At 40.7% G+C, this 19,031-nt stretch overlaps 1 protein-coding gene and 1 long non-coding RNA gene across 2 annotated transcripts in view; one reads left to right on the top strand and one right to left on the bottom strand.

Moving 5' to 3' along the window:
- Positions 1-19,031, top strand: part of LOC133253408 (uncharacterized) — a 217,679-nt gene that overhangs the window by 190,436 nt on the left and 8,212 nt on the right. The gene's annotated exons all lie outside the window — the stretch shown is intronic.
- Positions 8,850-10,348, bottom strand: DMAC1 (distal membrane arm assembly component 1). The gene is made up of 2 exons (XM_061425311.1): positions 10,013-10,348; positions 8,850-9,138 (listed from the first exon to the last, which is right to left on the bottom strand). Exons 1-2 carry the CDS (start codon positions 10,284-10,286, stop codon positions 9,074-9,076), a joined length of 339 nt encoding a protein of 112 aa, XP_061281295.1. The 5' UTR covers positions 10,287-10,348; the 3' UTR covers positions 8,850-9,073.

The following is a 19,031-nucleotide window of genomic DNA, read 5'->3' as shown; positions in this document are numbered from 1 at the left end:
ATAATCAATCTGATTTCAGTGTGGACCATCTGGTGATGTCCATGTGTAGAGTCTTCTCTTGTGTTGTTGGAAGAGAGTGTTTGTTATGACCAGTGTGTTCTCTTGGTAAAACTCTATAAGCTTTTGCCCTGCTTCATTCTATACTCCAAGGCCAAATTTGCCTGTTACTCGGTGTTTCTTGACTTCCTACTTTTGCATTCCAGTCCCCTATAACGAAAAGGACATCTTTTTTGGGTGTGAGTTCTAAAAAGTCTTGTAGTTCTTCGTAGAACCATTAAACTTCGGCTTCTTGAGCGTTACTGGTTGGGGCATAGACTTGGATTACTGTGATATTGAATGGTTTGCCTTGGAAAGAAAGGAACAGAGATCATTCTGTTGTTTTTGAGACTGCATCCAAGTACTGCATTTTGGACTCTTTTGTTGACCATGATGGCAACTCCATTTCTTCCAAGGGATTCCTGCCCACAGTAATCTGAGTTAAATTCACCCATTCCAGTCCATTTTAGTTTGCTGATTCCTAGAATGTCAACATTCACTCTTGCCATCTCCTGTTTGACCACTTCCAATTTGCCTTGATTCATGGACCTAACATTCCAGGTTCCTATGCAATATTGCTCTTTACAGCATCGGACCTTGCTTCTATCACCAGTCACATCCACAGCTGGGTATTGTTTTTGCTCTGGCTCCATCCCTTCATTCTTTCTGGAGTTATTTCTCCACTGATCTCCAGTAGCATATTGGACACTTACCAACCTGGGGAGTTCCTCTTTCAGTATCCTATCATTTTGCCTTTTCATACTGTTCATGGAGTTCTCAAGGCCAGAATACTGAAGTGGTTTGCCATTTCCTTCTCCAGTGGACCACATTCTGTTAGACCTCTCCACCATGACCCTCCTGTCTTGAGTGGCCCCACACGACATGCCTTAGTTTCATTGAATTAGACAAAGCTGTGGTCCATGTGATCAGATTGGCTAGTTTTCTGTGATTATAGTTTCAGTGTGTCTGCCCTCTGATGCCCTCTTGCAATACCTACAATCTTACTTGGGTTTCTCTTAACTTGGATGTGGGGTATCTCTTCACAGCTGCTACAGCAAAGCGCAGCCGCTGCTCCTTACTTTGGACGAGGGTTATCTCCTCAGCGGCCGTCCCTCCTGGCCTTGGATGTGGAGTAGCTCCTTTCAGCCCTCCTGTGCCCATGCAGCTGCCACTCCTTGGATGTGGGGCTGCTCTTCTCGGCTGCCTCCCCTTATCTCGGGCGTGTGGTAGCTCCTCTCAGCCACCGCCCTGACCCAGAGAGTGTGTTAAATCACCCAGAGAGTGTATTACATTACAGATTGGTGGGCTCCAATTCCAGAGTTCTTGAGTCAGTAGTAGCTCTGGCATGGGGATAAGAATCTGCATTTCTAATGAGTTCTTGGAATGCTGATGCTGCTGGACCAGGGATCCCACTCCAGGTAAGAAGCACTGAAATACACTAAAGTTGTCAAATACAACAGATGTTTTTCTTTCCTTACTCCTTTGTTCAGCCCTTTATTCACTTCTTCATCAGATATTTATTGAACACCAACTGAGTGCCTGGCATGTTTGCTGCTGTGGCTGGGAATAGGAAACAAGAAGGTTAAAAAAAGGCATAATCCTCTTCTTGAAGAGTTCACAAGTGGTAGAAAGGGACAAATGCATAAATAATTACTGAGCGGTATTTTAAGTACAGTGACAGAAGTCTGCCCGAAGTCTAACAGTTGTGCATCCCTGAAAGTAATGACAACATAGGGACTTTTCAGGGACGGCTTTACCAGAGAGGTGACATTTGGGCTGGGCTATGAAAGACAGGCAGGATTTCTTCACAAAAGGAAGATTATAGGCTGAAGGGAGAGAACATACAAAGGCATGGAGAATGGCATTTTTAGGAAGAGCTGAGTAAAGTGGCAGGAACATGGAAGGAGGGGCTGTGGTACAAAATCCAGAGAGTGGAAATAAAATAAAGATGGAAAGTTATGGCGGGTGAAATAACAAAAGGCATTCCATGCAATAACATTCATTTTGTGTGTAGCAGAGATACTGAAGGGTTTTAAGGGGAGACATTGTATGACTACACTAGCTATAGCGTGGAGGGCAGATGAGAAGGGTTTCCAGAAAGCAAGGAGAAATTAAAAATCTACTATGGTGATGTACATGAGAAAAGATGTTAGGTGATCCAAAACAATAGCAATGGAAATGGATGCGAAAGAGCTGTAAAGAGTTAAAATAATCAGGACTTATGAAAAGAAGAGAAAAATGATAAAGATGCTCATAAATAATTCCACAATCTCTAGCTTCTCTGATTAGATGGAAATGCTATTAACGGAGATAGGAAAAAGAAGATCACAAGTAGGTGAAAGCTAAGTTCATTTGGGCAAGTTGGGACAAAGAGTCAGACACAACTGAGTGACTTTCACTTTCTCTTAGCCAAGCTACTATTGGTTCATCACTTGAGGTGTTGGGGAAATTCTTACCTGCTCTGCATCCTTGAGGTCCTCAAGCATCTCATCTTTAAAACAGGGTTGCTGAGAAAGGAATAAATGATACCTACAAAGTATTTAGTTTGCATAATGCTTGGCACATAAAAAGGGTGCTGTAATTTTTTAAAATAGATTTAACAGTGGAACAATTTTACTAGAAAACAAAATATAGATTATCCAAGAAAACCACCAATAAAAGAACAAATGAAGACTGTAACTATGAAGACAAATGCTTTTCAGGTGGTCCCTTCTTGTTCTTCCCAAGTGCCCAGAATGGGGATGTCTGTTTGGTCTAGTGTCCCACCTCCTTTTGTTACTAAACTCAGGTTTGGTTGCTCACTTCTCAGAACCCGTTAACTGAGGGGAAAGTGTCAATAGAAAGGAAAGGTGCTTTATTCAAAAAAGCTGGCAACCTGGGAGAAGGCAGACTCATGTCTGGAGATCAACTCTGAAAATTCTGTTCAGCCATAGTAATTTTCAAAGGTAGAAAAGAAAAACAACCTCATTTAATCATTAAGGTAGGAGGTCAGATTCTTCATCATTTCTCCATTGCGTGCAGGCCTGCTGATTTCTCTTGACCTTCTTTTGAATGCTCTCTTGCCTGCTTGGTCAGCCTGCAAATTTGCTAAGGGGGGAAGCTGGGGATAGAGAGTTAGTCATTTTTTAACTACTTAATTTTTCATTCTTGTTCCTTTTAATCCAGGAAAGGATTCAACAGGTTAGGCAGGACATTGTGTATATTCACTAGAGAAGAAGACAGGAGTTAGATTAAACGTTATCAGCTGACGTCATTTTTATAATTAACATTTTGGAGAAGCAGAAATTGGCTAACAGGAAAGGGGCAAATCAGAATCATTCTGAGACTAGAGGTGAAGGTCCATCTTCTGTAACTTCTTTATTTGTTGTTGTTGACATTGTTGTTCATTTGTTCAGTTGCTAAGTTGTGTTCTACCCTTTGCAACCCCATGGACCGCAACTTTATGCTGACATAGGGTGCTATATGGAGAAGGCAATGGCACCCCACTCCAGTACTCTTGCCTGGAAAACCCCATGGACGGAGGAGCCTGGTGGGCTGCAGTCCATGGGGTCGCGAAGAGTTGGACACAACTGAGTGACTTCACTTTCACTTTTCACTTTCACGCACTGGAGAAGGAAATGACAACCCACTCTAGTGTTCTTGCCTGGAGAATCCCAGGGATGGGGGAGCCTGTGGGCTGCCGTCTATGGGGTCACACAGAGTCAGACACAACTGAAGTGACTTAGCAGCAGGGTGCTATATGTCACTCTGTGTCAGAGTAGAAGATACTGACATGGTTTTGTAGCATCTGTTTGGTGACAGTTTTAGTTGCCTACTTACCTTTGTGGGCAGAGCAAGCTACAATTTTTCTAATTCTCACAAAGATATAGATTGTTATGAGCAAGAGTGTTAATACCATTTTTCATCGGACACTGAGTCTATGACTCTCTTATCATTAACTGCTTGAGCCTACTCTTTTGTGACTCTGGGAGGCCTTTGTTCTCGGGGGGAGGGGACCATGGGGTTCTTCTTAGTTCCACTATGACTATGATACTACAAAACACTTCTGATTCCTTGTATTCAAACTTCCTTGTATTCAAGGAAGTTGTATTCCTATATGATTCCTTGTATTCTTTGCCTATGCTATGTAACAGATTATCACAAACTTGACAATTTAAATTTATTATCTCATTTCACAGCATAACTAGATACTCTGCTTAGGGTCTCACTGGGCTGAAACCAAGGTTTGGCTGGGGTTGCAGTTCTTCATTCTCACAGGGCCCTCTTCTAAGCTCATAGGGGATTCACAGGATTCATTGCCTTCCAGTTGCAGAAGTGAGGGAGGGCTTCATTTCCCTTTGAGTTGTTAGTCATTCCTAGTCACATGACCTCCACAGGAAATTCTCACTATGGATGTTTGTTTACTTCCAGCCTGTTGACTCCCCCTCCTGCTTTTAATCTCTGTTTTCTCAGGTCTCTGACCTCTGGACCAAGATATAATGGGCTCATGTGATTTAGTGCATCTGGATAATCTCCTTATCTTCAGATCAAATTGATCTGGAACCTTAATTACATCTGCAAATTTCCTTCACAGCCATACCTAGAACGATGTTTGAATAACTAGGAGAAGGTTTGTGTATACCCAGGGGTTGGGAGCCTTGGGGGGGGTCCATCTGAAGAATTCTGTCAACCACACTCCTGAAGCCCCTGCAAATTCAGTCACAAGACTGAGCAAGTGCTTTTAGTGGCATTGTTGCATTTAACACTCGCCCTTCTGGCCATTTCTCTACATTTACATTTGAATGACAAGTTGTTGAATAGCTCAAAGGCCAAGAGACATGCATTTAGAAGAGTGACAAATTTTTTTCCCCATGCTCTTAGGATACCTCTGAATGGTGTGTAATTATAGGTCTGTCACCTCTCTTTGCCCCTGATACCTAAATAATCATTGGGTCAAGGCAAGGATTTATCTGTCATTTAAAAGAGAGAAAAAAAAAAAAAAGAAGAAGAAGGTTTCAACTCAAAATTGCTTACTATTCCTCACTTCAAGATTTGAGAAGTGTTGGTTTCATCAACTTCCTGGCAATAAATCAGTTGAGGCCAAGCCTGGTTTGAGGGGGTTCTTGAACATAAGCTTGCCCTGAACATATATTTAATTTTGGAGCAATATATTTCATGCTGTCAAATCAAGTGGCATCATTCAAGAGGCCCCTAATTCAGACACAGTCAGGCTGAGAAATGAGTAATAAAAAAGGAGCAAGGGGCAAATGCTAGTTGAGGGTGGGAGTGAAGCACAAATCACAGCTGAAATGCTTAACCTCTAAGGCTGCCAGCAACAGCTGTCTCTGCAATGGCTTCTGTCAGGTGAAACTCCAGAACTGTTTAGGTTGGTCTGCATTTGGCATACAGCAGTGCTGCAAGCAACAGCTGTCCATTAATTCACCTAGGGAAAAAAGAGACCCCTACCTCTCCCCCCAGTACACAAGATCCCAAGGATCAGTCTATATTCAGGTCCTTTAATATGTTGTTAGCTGTTCACTGGTTTCTAGACTAGTCAGTGCAATACACAAAGGAAATAAGAGACGGTACAGTCATTTCTTGATCATCTGGAGATATCAAAGTTTACACCATGTTAAGTTTGTCCTAATAGGTATTTTAGACACCATGAAAAATACCAGTGTTGACACATTTTGATCTGCATTGCAAGGAAAACTCTAAGTGTGTTTTTAAATTGCCTGTTTTTGTACTTTTTTTCCTTTCTTTGTGAAAGGAAAAAATAAACTCTCATTTCCATACTGCAAAGATTCTAAAACCCATCATAATCAAGCTGGTGTTCTTAAATTGTTGTTATTGTTCACTTGTTAAGTTATGCCCACTTTTCACGACCCAGAGGACTGTAGCCTACCAGGCCCCTCTGTCCATGGGATTTCCCAGGCAAGAATACTGGATTGGTTGCCATTTCCTTCTGCAAGGAATCTTCCCGATCCAGGGATTGAACCTGTCTCTTGCACTGGTAGGGAGATTCTTCACTGCTAAGTCAATCATGGATCCTTTGATTCTTGAGCTTCTTTGTCCTGCTCACCCAAGGAAAGATAAGATAATATAGGGGCACTAAATGCACTTCATCCCTGAGAAAAGAGAGGGTAATACAGGAACACCAAATGCACCTCCTACTTTGCAGAACTAAGGCAATGTCTCTTTTCCCTCTGAAGATTCATCCCTAAAACAAACCATGGCCTCTAATTTAGCACTGACAGAAGTGAAAGCAAATTGAAACAATTTTAACTACAAATTCTAAGCTATTTTGGGGAGGGGATGGAGGGAGATTATCCCTAACTGTCTTTAGATATGGCAGAACAGTACTTTGCTCACACCTAGTTAAGTGAGTCCAAGTTCAGTTCAGTTGCTCAGTCGTGTCCCACTTTGCAACCCCAACGACTGCAGCACTCCAGGCCATCACCAACACCCAGAGCTTGCTCAAACTCATATCCATCAAGTTGGTGATGCCATCCAACCATCTCATCCTCTGTCTTCCCCTTCTCCTTCTGCCTTCAATCTTTCCCAGCATCAAGGTCTTTTCCAATGAGTTGGTTCTTCCCATCAGCCAGCCAAAGTATTGGAGTTTCAGCTTCAGCATCAGTCCTTCCAATGAATATTCAGGACTCATTTCCTTTAGGATTGACTGGTTGGATCTCCTTAGTCCAAGGGACTCTCAAGAGTCTTCTCCAACACCACAGTTCAAAAGCATCAATTCTTCAGTGCTCAGCTTTCTTCATAGTCCAATCCTCACATCCATACATGACTACTGGAAAAACCATAGCTTTGACTAGACGGACCTTTGTTGGCAAAGTAATGTCTCTGCTTTTTCATATGCTGTCTAGGTTGGTCATAGCTTTTCTTCCAAGGAGCGTCTTTTAATTTCATGACAGCAGTCACCATCTGCAGTGATATTTGAGCCCCCAAAAATAAAAGTCTGTCATTGTTTCCATTGTTTCCCCATCTATTTCCCATAAAGTGATGGGACTGGATGCCATGATCTTAATTTTCTGAATGTTGAGTTTTTTTAAGTCTCCTTTTTCATTGTCCTCTTTCACTTTCATCAAGAGCCTCTTAAGTTCTTCCTCACTTTCTGCCCTAAGCGTGCTGTCATGTGTGTATCTGAGGTTATTGATATTTCTCCCAGCAATCTTGATTCCAGCTTGTGCTTCATCCAGACCAGTGTTTCTCATGATATACTCTGCATATAAGTTAAATAAGCAGGGTGACAACATATAGCCTTGACATACTCCTTTCTTGATTTGGAATCAGTCTGCCAAACCTAATTTGGCAGTATACTTTGGGCAAGTTTATTTGGAAAAAGCTTTTATTTGATTAAAGATTCATACTGGTATGAATCCTGAGAAACATGCTAAAATTATAATATATACATTTAAGAGTTACGTTATGTATCCAGGAAATCAAGCCAAGATGAGCAAACTGTAATTTGGTTTTAAAACTAAGAAAATGTTAGGACTGAAGCTTTCCTTCAACAGAATGGGTTACCTTTTAAAGAAGGCAGTAACTTGTCTTCATGGGTATTTTAGTGGATTATCGTGTGTCATGGGGGGCTTCCCTGGTGACTCAGTGGTAAAGAATCTGCCTGCCAGTGCAGGATATGTGGATTCAATCCCTGGGTTGGGAAGATCCCTTGGAGAAGGAAATAGCAACCCGCTCCAGTATTGTTGCCTGGGAAATCCCATGGACAAAGAAGCCTCGTGGGCTACAGTCAGTCAGACATGGCTTAGCAAATGAACATACACGTGTCATGCGTCCTCAAGGAAGTCCCCTGCTTTGGGTCCTCTCTGGTCCCTTCTAAGTTAAAACTTCTGTATTCACTAACATCACATAACTGAATTTAATATTTCACTTAAATATTTTATATTGAAACACCTTCTCAGTTGGATAGATATATAATCACTCATGCCATGAACTCTAGTGTAGACAATGCAAGAGACTTATTGTCATTTGTGAGGCTTAATAGACTTGTATACTTATATACAATATCAAAAAAATAGCCCTAAAAGGTATCTACTTATTCAACCTACATCCAAAATGTAGACATTGTGATTCACAGTTGAGTTGAAGAGTATTTGTCTGCTCTGAAAAAATAGCTACACACAACTTTAGAAACCACAGTATTACAGAAAAAAAAATTAAAAACCTAGTAGGAAGCAGACTTCTCTCAGGCATAAAGTGTCTAATTTTCAGTCTTTATCTCAAAAGCAACTGAGTTTCATCACAGAAACTTTTCCAGTGCTTATGAGAAAAGAACAAAACACACATACACACACACACAAAACTACAAAAGATTTTGAATTTCTCTCAAGTATTTTGGTACTTAAGCTTTTTATTTTATGCTGATTTTTATGCTTATCCAATTGTTTCATAAAGGTAATTCTTGCTTCCTGGGAACAATCCTAGTTCTGAAAGACAAGAACAAGTCCAAACACCATCGCTGAATGACCCTGGGCATATCACTAGGACTCTGTTTTTTAATGTTCACTTACCACCACTGACATAACCTCCTCAGAGTAGCTGGTAAACTCTCAAAAGGTCATGGATCTGACAATGCTTTGGGAAGTATGAGCAGTATGCATATACATGTTTTATGTATTTCTGTGTATTATATGATACCTACCCAGGATAGTAGGTGCTGACCCAATTATAGGAAAAGTATGATAAAAAGAACTATTGAAAATAACTTTAGCTAACTTTCCCATTTGGTTTATCACTTCCTCTCTCTATATATATATTTACAATTATACCCTCCTTCCTCAAATAAGACACAGAACCTCTTCTCTTTTCTCAGGGATTTATTGGTCCCTGTGGAGCCTGTGAAGAATGCCATAAACAGTCATTGACCATGAATGACAATCCATGTTTGTCTTTTCAGTCATGTCGTATCTGCCGGACTGGAGTCTGTCAATGTCCACATTTCTGTCCAGAACGCTTATAAGTGCCATTCTTCCTGTGTGTGTCACGGGGACGTGGAGGGACGACAAATTCACTGGTGGCACTTTCATCCAGTGCGGAAGGCCTTCCCTTTGGGGTCTGACAGGATGACCACACCCCAGCAAGCAATGCCTAGGGGGGAAATAAACAAAACAGTACTTGATGTGCTATGAAAGTACCAAGTACTTTCATATATGGCAACTCTAATCCTTGAAGATTTCTTATAGAAGAGTGAAGCTCAGAAAAGGAAAGTTGAAAGAAAAAAATTTTTACTTTCCCTATGCAAAAAAGTAATTGATCTAAGCAATCTAGTTAAGACAATAAAAGACATAAAAAATTAAAATTCTACTCACTCAATTGATCTAAAGAGCTAAAAGAATCACCACATTTTACCAGAAGACATCTTGACCATCACTTAGTATCCTTACAAGTAATAACTATGGGGTCACAATAGGCAGAAGACCTCATACGTGCGCTTTGAACCCATGTCTACAGTTTACCTTCAAAGGCAAAGGTCAAGTGCCCTCACTCAGTCTTGCTCCACAACCTAGAAAAGAAGCATGGGTTTTGGTGACACATAAACCCGGGATCAAAGACTGGCTGTGTGTCACATCCTGGATGTCTGACTTAAGACATATTTACTTCTCTGTGTCTGGGTTTGTTCAACAGGAAAATGGGACTACCATGCTCATACCTATTTCTAATAGCTCTCAATAGGATTAAAAAGATTGAGGCTAGAGTTCTCAAAAAAAAAAAAAAAAATATATATATATATATACACACACACATATATATATAGTGTTATTTAAGAAAAAACAAAGCAAAGAAAGTATCCCAGCAACTACTTCTTCCCGCCCCGCGCGTCTTACTGGAGGGGATGCCTGCGGCCACGTGACCAACCCGGGTGCCTCGCCCCCCGCCCCCCCACGCCCCACGTGTCTGATCTCCGATCTCCTCTTCTCCCTCTCCCTTTCCCCCGGCCCAAGGGTGGTGCCCAGACTCTCACTGATGCCGAAGATCATCTGCGCAATAGTCCCAGGACCCGGGGGATATCCCAGCTTCATGGGCTTCCGCGCCATCCAGTACACATACCCGCCTGCCCCTATCAGCCCCGACCCGGAGAGCACGCGACAGCTCCAGCAGTTATTAAATAGAGGGGCTTGCGCTGGAGAGGCTGGCGCTCCGGGTGCAGTGACCTGTGCGGGCTTAGCGGTGGAGGTGGCCTCAGGGGGCGCAACGAACTTGACCGGCTCGAGGGGCTGTGAAACGAAGGAACCCATATTAAGAAAATGAGCCTCAGCCCCAAGTCGGGTCCCGTGAACTGACGTAAAAGATGTGCCCGGAAGTAGCGCCGGCGCGCTGCACCGGAAGCTGCCTGAGGGCCACTGGGAAATGTAGTTTCTTCTGCCCCTTGGAGGGAAAGGAATGAGGAAGGGCCTGCTGTCCTGGTGTGGTGTGTGGCTAAAACTTTGGCCATTCCAGAGGCATGTTTTTGTTGTTGTTTAATCCCTCCCAGTCATTTTAAGAATTTAGCCAACTCCCTAAATGCCTTGAAATCTAAGTCTCCATAGAGGAAAAGTCTGCGTTTCTCAGTATCCTAATAGGAAAGATGAGGCCTCGGGTGTGTCACTTCACGTGACTATAAGTGTTTGACTTAAAAAGAATTAAGTAGTGTATGCCTAACTTTATGCTGGACACTTTGCTAAGCGATTATCTGCAGTATGACATTCACTATTCTCAACCCAACAGGGTTATCAGTTTCCCAATATATGACAAAACTGTTAGGTAACATAGCCGTGGTTGACCCAGTGTCTGTGAGGAGATAGAATCAGATTTCTTAAATGCTACAAAATGTGAAGGGACAACACAGATATAAGACAGTTATTCAAAACGGATCTGAATAATCTCCGTAAATACTTTAAATTTCTCTATAGCATTTTTCATCCCATCTTTTCTTCAGGGAGGGTTGGGCACATATTTCTTGTGCTGGATTGTTTGCAGAGGATTATTGATAGGCATTTAGAGTTCAGAGGCTGTTTTTGATAGAAGAGATGGACAAAAGCAGGATTAACTTCAGGTTTGAATTTTTCTGATACACAGTGGCTTAAAAAATTAACATGATAAAAAAGAAAATTTACTATTCCTTCTTCTAAAACAGGATGTGATTTTGGGAAGGCTAGAAAAAAGGCAAAAATAAAAATAGGGTGTGTGTGGGTATGTGTTAGTTGCTTAGTCATGTGCAACTTTGTGACCCCATGGACTGTAGGCGGCCAGACTTCTCTGTCCATGGAATTCTCCAGGTAAGAGTACTAGAGCAGATTGCCATTTCCTTCTTCAGGGGATCTTCCTGACCAAGGAATTGAACTCAAATCTCCTGCCTTGCAGGCAGATTCTTTACCCTCTGAGCCACCATGGACATAGAAAGACATAAAGACAGATATTTAACAAAAGGGAAGGGTCTTTGAAATTAAGTAGCAGATAACCTAGTATTACTTTTCTCTCCAAAGAGAATACTTTGTTAAATATTTGTCAGTTTTTCTGTCTATGTTTATGTGTTGAATAGTTGAAAGACAAAGGTTTTGGAAATTTGGGATCTGTACCTGGCTCTGTCACTATGAGTCAGGCATATGACATGGAAACCATTATTCTCTCCACCTGTAGTTGCCTCATGTTTGAGACTTGAAATAGGTAATATATAATTTCTTTCCTAACTTTAAAATTCTATTATTTATTAGTAATCTCTCTTTAGTTAGCATTGTATTAAGTGCTGTACCAAATGAATTAATAGTATTTTATTTAGAAATTCATAGTTTATGGCTGCTGCTTCTTGCTATGCCCCAATAAAATATTCTTATAGCACATTTAAATTCTCCTTATATATGTGGAAAATCATTATTTAGCAGTGGTTACCAAACATTTTGATTACAATCCTCTATGGATTGAAAAAGACTGAGCCCACAAGATAATTTATGTATGCCTGTTTATGATTTATAAGTTATATATTAATGTGTTACTTTATGGGCTTCCTTGGTGGCTCAGTGGTAAAGAATCTGCCTGCAAAGCAGGAGCTGGAAGAGCAGTGGGTTCACTGCCTGGGTCAGGAAGATCCCCTGGAGGAGGGCATGGCAATCCAACCCAGTATTCCTGCCTAGAGAATCCCCATGGACAGAGGAGCCTGAAGGCTACAGTCCACAGGGCCTCACAAAGTCAGACATGACTGAAGTTACTTAGCACAGCACAGCACATGCTACTTTATGTACTATGCGTGCATGCTAAGTATCTTCAGTTGTGTCTGACTCTTTGCCACCCTGTGGACTGTAGCTTGCCAGGCTCCTCTGCCCATGGGATTCTCCAGGCAAGAATACTGGAGTGGGTTGTCATGCCTTTCTCCAAGGGATCTTCCCAACCCAGGGATTGAACCTGTGTTCCTGTGGTTCCTGCATTGCAGGCAGATTCTTTACACCTGAACCACCAGCCAGAGAAGCCCTTATATACTATGAAATAGCATATTAATATATAATTTATAAATCATAAATAGGTATACATAAATTCTGAGAAAAGAAGCGAAGTGAAAGGCAAGGAAGAAAGGAAAAATACACCAAAATGAACGGAGAGTTTCAGAGAACAGCAAGGAGAGATAAGAAAGCCTTCTTAAGTGAACAATACAAAGAAATAGAGGAAAACAATAGAATGGGAATGACTAGAAATCCCTTCAAGAAAATTGGAGATAGCAAGGGAATATTACATGTAAGGATAGACACAATAAAGGACAGAATGGCAAGGGCCTAACAGAATCAGAAGAGATTAAGAAGTGCCAAGAATACCCAGAAGTGGTGTACAAAAAATTCTTAATGACCCACACAGTGGTGTGGTCACTTATCTAGAGCCAGATATCCTGGATGTGAAGTCAAGTGGGAAGGCATTACTATAAACAAAATTAGTGGAGATGACGAAATTTCAACTGAGCTATTTAAAATCCTAGAAGATGATGCTGTTAAAGTGCTGCATGCAGTAAATCAGCATATTTGAAAAACTCAGCAATGGCTACAGGATTGAAAATGGTTAGTTTTCATTCTAATCCCAAAGAAGTGAAGTGAAGTCGCTCAGTCGTGTCTGACTCTTTGCGACACCATGGATTGTAGCCTACCAGGCTCTTATGTCCATGGGATTTTCCAGGCAACAATACTGGAGTGGGTTGCCATTTCCTTCTCCAGGAAATCCCAAAGAAGGGCAGTGCAAAAGAATGTTTAAACTACCTTGCAGTTGCACTCAGTTCGCATGCTAGTAAGCTTATGCTCATTATCCTTCAAGGTAGGCTTCAACAGTTCATGAACTGAAAACATTGTTATGTCCAAGCTGGATTTATAAAAAGGCAATGGAACCAGAGAGAAAATTGCCAACATTTGTTGGATCATAGAGAAAGCATAGGAATTCCAGAAAAACATCTACTTCGCTTCATTGATTATGTTAAAGCCTTTGACTGTGTGGATCACAACAAACTGTGGAAAATTCTTAAAGAGGTGGGAATACCAGACTACTTTACTTGCCTCTTGAGAAATCTATATCCAGGTCAAGAAGCAACAGTTAGAACCAGACGTGGAACAACTAACTGGTTCCAAATCAGGAAAGGAATACGCCAAGGCTATATATTGTCACCCTTCTCTTTAAACTTATATGCAAAGTACATCATGCAAAATTCCAGGCTGGATGAGTCATTAGCTAGAATCAAGATTGCCAGGAGAAATATAAAAAACCTGAAATATGCAGATAACACCACCCTAATGGCAGAAAGCAAAGAGGAATTAGAGAGCCTTTTGATGAAGGTGAAAGAACAGAGTGAAAAAGCTGGCTTAAAACTCAACATGCAAAAAATGAAGATCATAGCATCTGGTTCTATCACTTAATGGTAAATGGAAGAGGAAAAATTGGAAGCCATGACAGAGTGTATTTTCTTGGGCTCCAAAATTATGGTGATTGTAACCATGAAATTAAAAGATGATTGCTCCTTGGAAGGAAAGCTATGACATAGACAGCTTATTAAAAAGAAGAGACATCACTTTGCTGACAAAGGCCCATACGGTCAAAATTGTGACTTTCCAGTAGTCATGTGTGGATATGAGAGTTGGACAATAAAGAAGACTGAGTGCTGAAGAATTGATGCTTTCGAATTGTGATGCTAGAGAAAACTCTTGAGAGTCCATTGAACTGCAGGGTGATCAAACCAATCAATCCTAAAGGATATCAACATAAACATTCATTGGAAGGACTGATGCTGAAGCACGAATGCTTTGGCCACTTGGTGCAAAGGAGCCAACTCATTGGGAAAGACCCTGGTGCTGGGAAAGATTGAAGGCAAAAGAAGTGGATGACTGAGGATGAGATGATTGGATGGCCTCACCAGCTCAGTGAACATGGATTTGGACAAACTCTGGGAGGTAATAAAGGACAGGGAATTGTGGCATGGTGCAGTCCATGGGGTCAAAAAGAGTCAGACAAAACTTAGCGGCATGCTACTTTATATATTATAAGGATAAGATAAAATAATAGAAATGGAAATTTTAATATTTTATCTTATCCCAATAGAGCTGCATTGTGCAGCTCTGTGGATATCATGGTTATTAAACATGTGATTCTACTAATTATATCTTATCTAAAAGCTTACCTTCTTTAGTGTGCTTAGAGTTAAGAATGTTGGAGAGGACATTTTTAATTCTCCAAACAAATATTGTTAGAATGGCCTATTATAGATTTTGCAAATAACAAGCAAGTTTTTATTTTAACCAGTGCTTTTTTTTTTTTTTTTTAAAGAACCTTCCAAAAGATGTGTTTGCTCTCCTCTCGTTGCCTGTGTCCTCTCCTACAGATTTCAAACATGCAGAAGGCACTAAAAAGTACTTACTATTAATAAAAAGTGTCCTTCACACTTCGGTTCACTCTCATCAACAAAGTCAGATTCATCAGTTTTTTTCTGTGTCTCTTCAAAGACGTCTGTGTGCTCTTCTCCTCCAGTGGTTTTGAAAATCATTCTCTTAACAGTCAGTGAGTAAAGAGCTTCTTCATTCTTTTGTTTGGATTCACAGGATTCCATTGTATGAATGGAATGAATATTTATATATTGACATTAATAGACTTTTAGGCTGCTTCCATTGTTTCACTATCACATATCAGTTCAGTTCAGTTGCTCAGTCTTGTCCAACTCCCATGAACCGCAGCATGCCAGGCCTCCCTGTCCATCACCAACTCCCAGAGTTCACCCAAACTCATGTCCATTGAGTTGGTGATGCCATCCAACTATCTCATCCTCTGCCATTCCCTTCTCCTCCTGCCCTCAATCTTTCCCAGCATCAGGGTCTTTTCCAATGAGTCAGCTCTTTGCATCAGGTGGCAAAGTATTGGAATTTCAGCTTCACCATCAGTCCTTCCAGTGAACATCCAGGACTGATCTCCTTTAGGATGGACTGGTTGGATCTCCTTGCAGTCCAAGGGACTCTCAAGAGTCTTCTCCAACACCACACTTCAAAAGCGTCACTTCTTTGGTGATCAGCTTTCTTTATAGTCCAACTCTCACATCCATACATGACCACTGGAAAAACCATAGCCTTGACTAGACAGACCTTTGTTGGCAAAGTAATGGCTCTGCTTTTTAGTATGCTGTCTAGATTAGTCATAACTTTCCTTCCAAGGAGTAAGCATCTTTTAATTTCATGGCTGTAATTGTCATCTGCAGTGATTTTCGAGCCCCCCAAAATAAAGTCAGCCACAGTTTCCACTGTTTCCCCATCTATTTGCCATGAAGTGACTGGACTGGATGCCATGATCTTCGTTTTCTGAATGTTGAGCTTAAGCCAACTTTTTCACTCTCCTCTTTCACTTTCATCTAGAGGCTCTTTAGTTCTTTTTCACTTTCTGCCATAAGGGTGGTGTCATCTGCATATCTAAGGATTTGATATTTCTCCTGGCAATCTTGATTCCAGCTTGTGCTTCTTGCAGCCCAGCATTTCTCATGATGTACTCTGCCTATAAGTTAAATAAGCAGGGTGACAATATACAGCCTTGACGTACTCCTTTTCCTTTTTGGAACCAGTCTGCTGTTCCATGTCCAGTTCTAACTGTTGCTTCCTGACCTGCATACAGATTTCTCAAGAGGCAGGTCAGGTGGTCTGGTATTCCCATCTCTTTCAGAATTTTCCACAGTTTATTGTGATCCACACAGTCAAAGGCTTTGGCATAGTCAATAAAGCAGAAATAGATGTTTTTCTGGAACTCTCTTGCTTTTTCAAGGATCCAGCAGATGTTGGCAATTTGATCTCTGGTTCCTCTGCCTTTTCTAAAACCAGCTTGAACATCAGGAAGTTCACGGTTCACATATTGCTGAAGCCTGGCTTGGAGAATTTTGAGTGTTACTTTACTAGTGTGTGGAGGGCTGCCTTCTTTGGGGTCACACAGAGTTGGACATGACTGAAGTGGCATAGCAGCAGCAGCAGCAGCAGAGATGAGTGCAATTGTGTGGTAGTTTGATCATTCTTTGGCATTGCATTTCTTTGGGATTGGAATGAAAACTGACCTTTTCCAGTCCTGTGGCCACTGCTGATTTTTCCAAATTTGGTGACATATTGAGTGCAGCACAAAGTGAAGAAGAACTAAAAAGCCTCATCAAGAGGCTTTTCACTTACATCAAGAAAGTGAAAGAGGAGAGTGAAAAAGTTGGCTTAAAGCTCAACATTCAGAAAACGAAGACCATGGAATCTGGTCCCATTACTTCATGGGAAATAGATGGGGAAACAGTGGAAACAGTGTCAGACTTTATTATGGGGGGCTCCAAAATCACTGCAGATGGTGATTGCAGCCATGAAATTAAAAGACGCTTACTCCTTGGAAGGAAAATTATGACCAACCTAGACTGCATATTGAAAAGGAGAGACATTACTTTGCCATAAAAGGTCCATCTAGTCAAGGCTATGGTTTTTCCAGTGGTCATGTATGGATGTGAGAGTTGGACTGTGAAGAAAGCTGAGCACTGAAGAACTGATGTTTTTGAACTGTGGTGTTGGAGAAGACTCTTGAGAGTCCCTTGGACTGCAAGGAGATCCACCCAGTCCATTCTGAAGGAGATCAGCCCTGGATGTTCTTTGGAAGGAATGATGCTAAAGCTGAAACTCCAAAACTTTGCCACCTGATGCAAAGAATTGACTCATTGGAAAAGACTCTGATACTGGGAGGGATTGGGGGCAGAAGAAGAAGGGGATGGCAGAGGATGAGATGGCTGGATGGCATCAGGGACTCAATGGACATGAGTTTGAGTGAACTCCGGGAGTCGGTGTTGGACAGGGAGGCCTGGCGTGCTGCAATTCATGGAGTCGCCAAGAATCGGAAACGGCTGAGCGACTGAACTGAACTGAACTGAACTTTCACAGCATCATCTTTCAGTATTTGAAATAGCTCAACTGGAATTTGATCACCTTCACTAGCTTTGATGCTTCCTAAGTCCCCCTTGACTTCACATTCCAGGATGTCTGGCTCTAGGTGAGTGATCACACCACACAGTTCTTCTGTGTATTCTTGCCACCTCTCTTAAAATCTTCTGCTTCTATTAGGTCTATACCATTTTTGTCCTTTATTGAGCCCATGTTTGCATGACATGTAGTGCCACAATAAATAGCCTTGTGCATAGATCATATCACAAACATATGCATCTTACAGTATACTTTAAAAGGGTACAGTATTTATATGCTTGGTGAACATTAAGAAGTTATACCAGTTTACACTCTCACCAACAAGTAGGAAAAGACTTGTTTCCCTACCCAGTTTCCCCAAAGTAGTGAATTATTGAACTTCAATCTCCACCAATCTGATAGGTGAAAATTGTTTTATTTTCTTTTTATGAGTGAGCTTCTTTATGTATATTGAAGGACCATTCATATTTCCTTTTTTGTGAACTGTGAATATTTTTTGTCCATTTTTCTCATTGGATTGTATTTTTCTCATTGATCTAGAAACTCTTTATAATTAGTGAGGTTAACGTTTTGTTTGTGACTTAAATTCACATATTTTTCTCCCAGTTTGATATTTGCCTTAATTTGCTTGTTTACTTTTTACTGTATACATTTTTAAAACCTGTAATCGAGTTTATCATTTTTACTTTCATAGCTTCTGGACTTCTTGTCAAATAGAAAGGCCTTCCATTTTCTATGGTTTCCCCTGGTATTTTGATCTTTTTTAAAAAAAGTAATTAAAAATTTAAGACATTTGGAATTTATCCTGTTTACTAGTTGTCAGGAATGAAACCAGATTTTCTTTTGTGTTTTCCTTTTCTTTTTTCAGACCCATTTTTCTCAACACTGTTAATCAATAATCTACCTTTCCCCCACCTATTTGAAATGCCACCTTTTGTAAAAGGCCATATGTGAACTTCATAATCCGTTCTATGATTTGTCTGTTTATCCATGTGCTAGTGTCACACTGTTGTAATTACTGAAGCTCTGTAATGGATTAATACTTACAGACTGGTCCCTCTCTATTACTCTTCTAATGCAGACTTCTCTTGGCTAGTTTTACTTGTTTATTTTCCCAAATGAACTTTTGACTCAGCTTGATTATTTTGCCAAAGTGATGCTGACATCTTTATTAGACTAGTGTGAAGATTGTAGGTTAATTTAGGGAGAAATTATATTTATATGATGTTGAGTCACCCTGTCTAAGGACAAGGAATGCTTTTCCTTTTGTTCATATCTTATTTTCTGTTCCTCTGTATCATTTTAAAGTCTTTTTCATAATGATCACACACATATTCTGAGATAGTTTAATGTTTTGTGGTGTTTTTGAAAATAAAGGATTTTTCCTTTTGTTGTGTCTTCTAATTGGCTGTTGTTTGACTGTAAGAAGGATATTGATTTCCATGTATCCTAATATTGAAATAACAGTGACTTCTGTTGAACCATTGAAATGTGGTTGCTAGTTTTGTATGTGTGTGTGTGTATAATCTTTGTTGATTTTAGAGATCACTTTTATGCCCACTTCATAAAAAT

This window comes from Bos javanicus, chromosome 8 (genome assembly GCF_032452875.1).
Source record: "Bos javanicus breed banteng chromosome 8, ARS-OSU_banteng_1.0, whole genome shotgun sequence".
NCBI lineage: Eukaryota > Metazoa > Chordata > Mammalia > Artiodactyla > Bovidae > Bos > Bos javanicus.
Note: the sequence above shows the minus strand (reverse complement) of the source record. Positions and strands in the feature narration are given on the sequence as shown.

Coding starts and splice junctions, on each gene's coding strand:
- DMAC1 (XM_061425311.1), bottom strand. CDS start 10,286: ATGGGTTCCTTCGTTTCACAGCCCCTCGAGCCGGTCAAGTTCGTTGCG. Junction 9,139..10,012: donor GCAGATGATCTTCGGCATCA/GTGAGAGTCTGG, acceptor TTTCCCCCCTAG/GCATTGCTTGCTGGGGTGTG.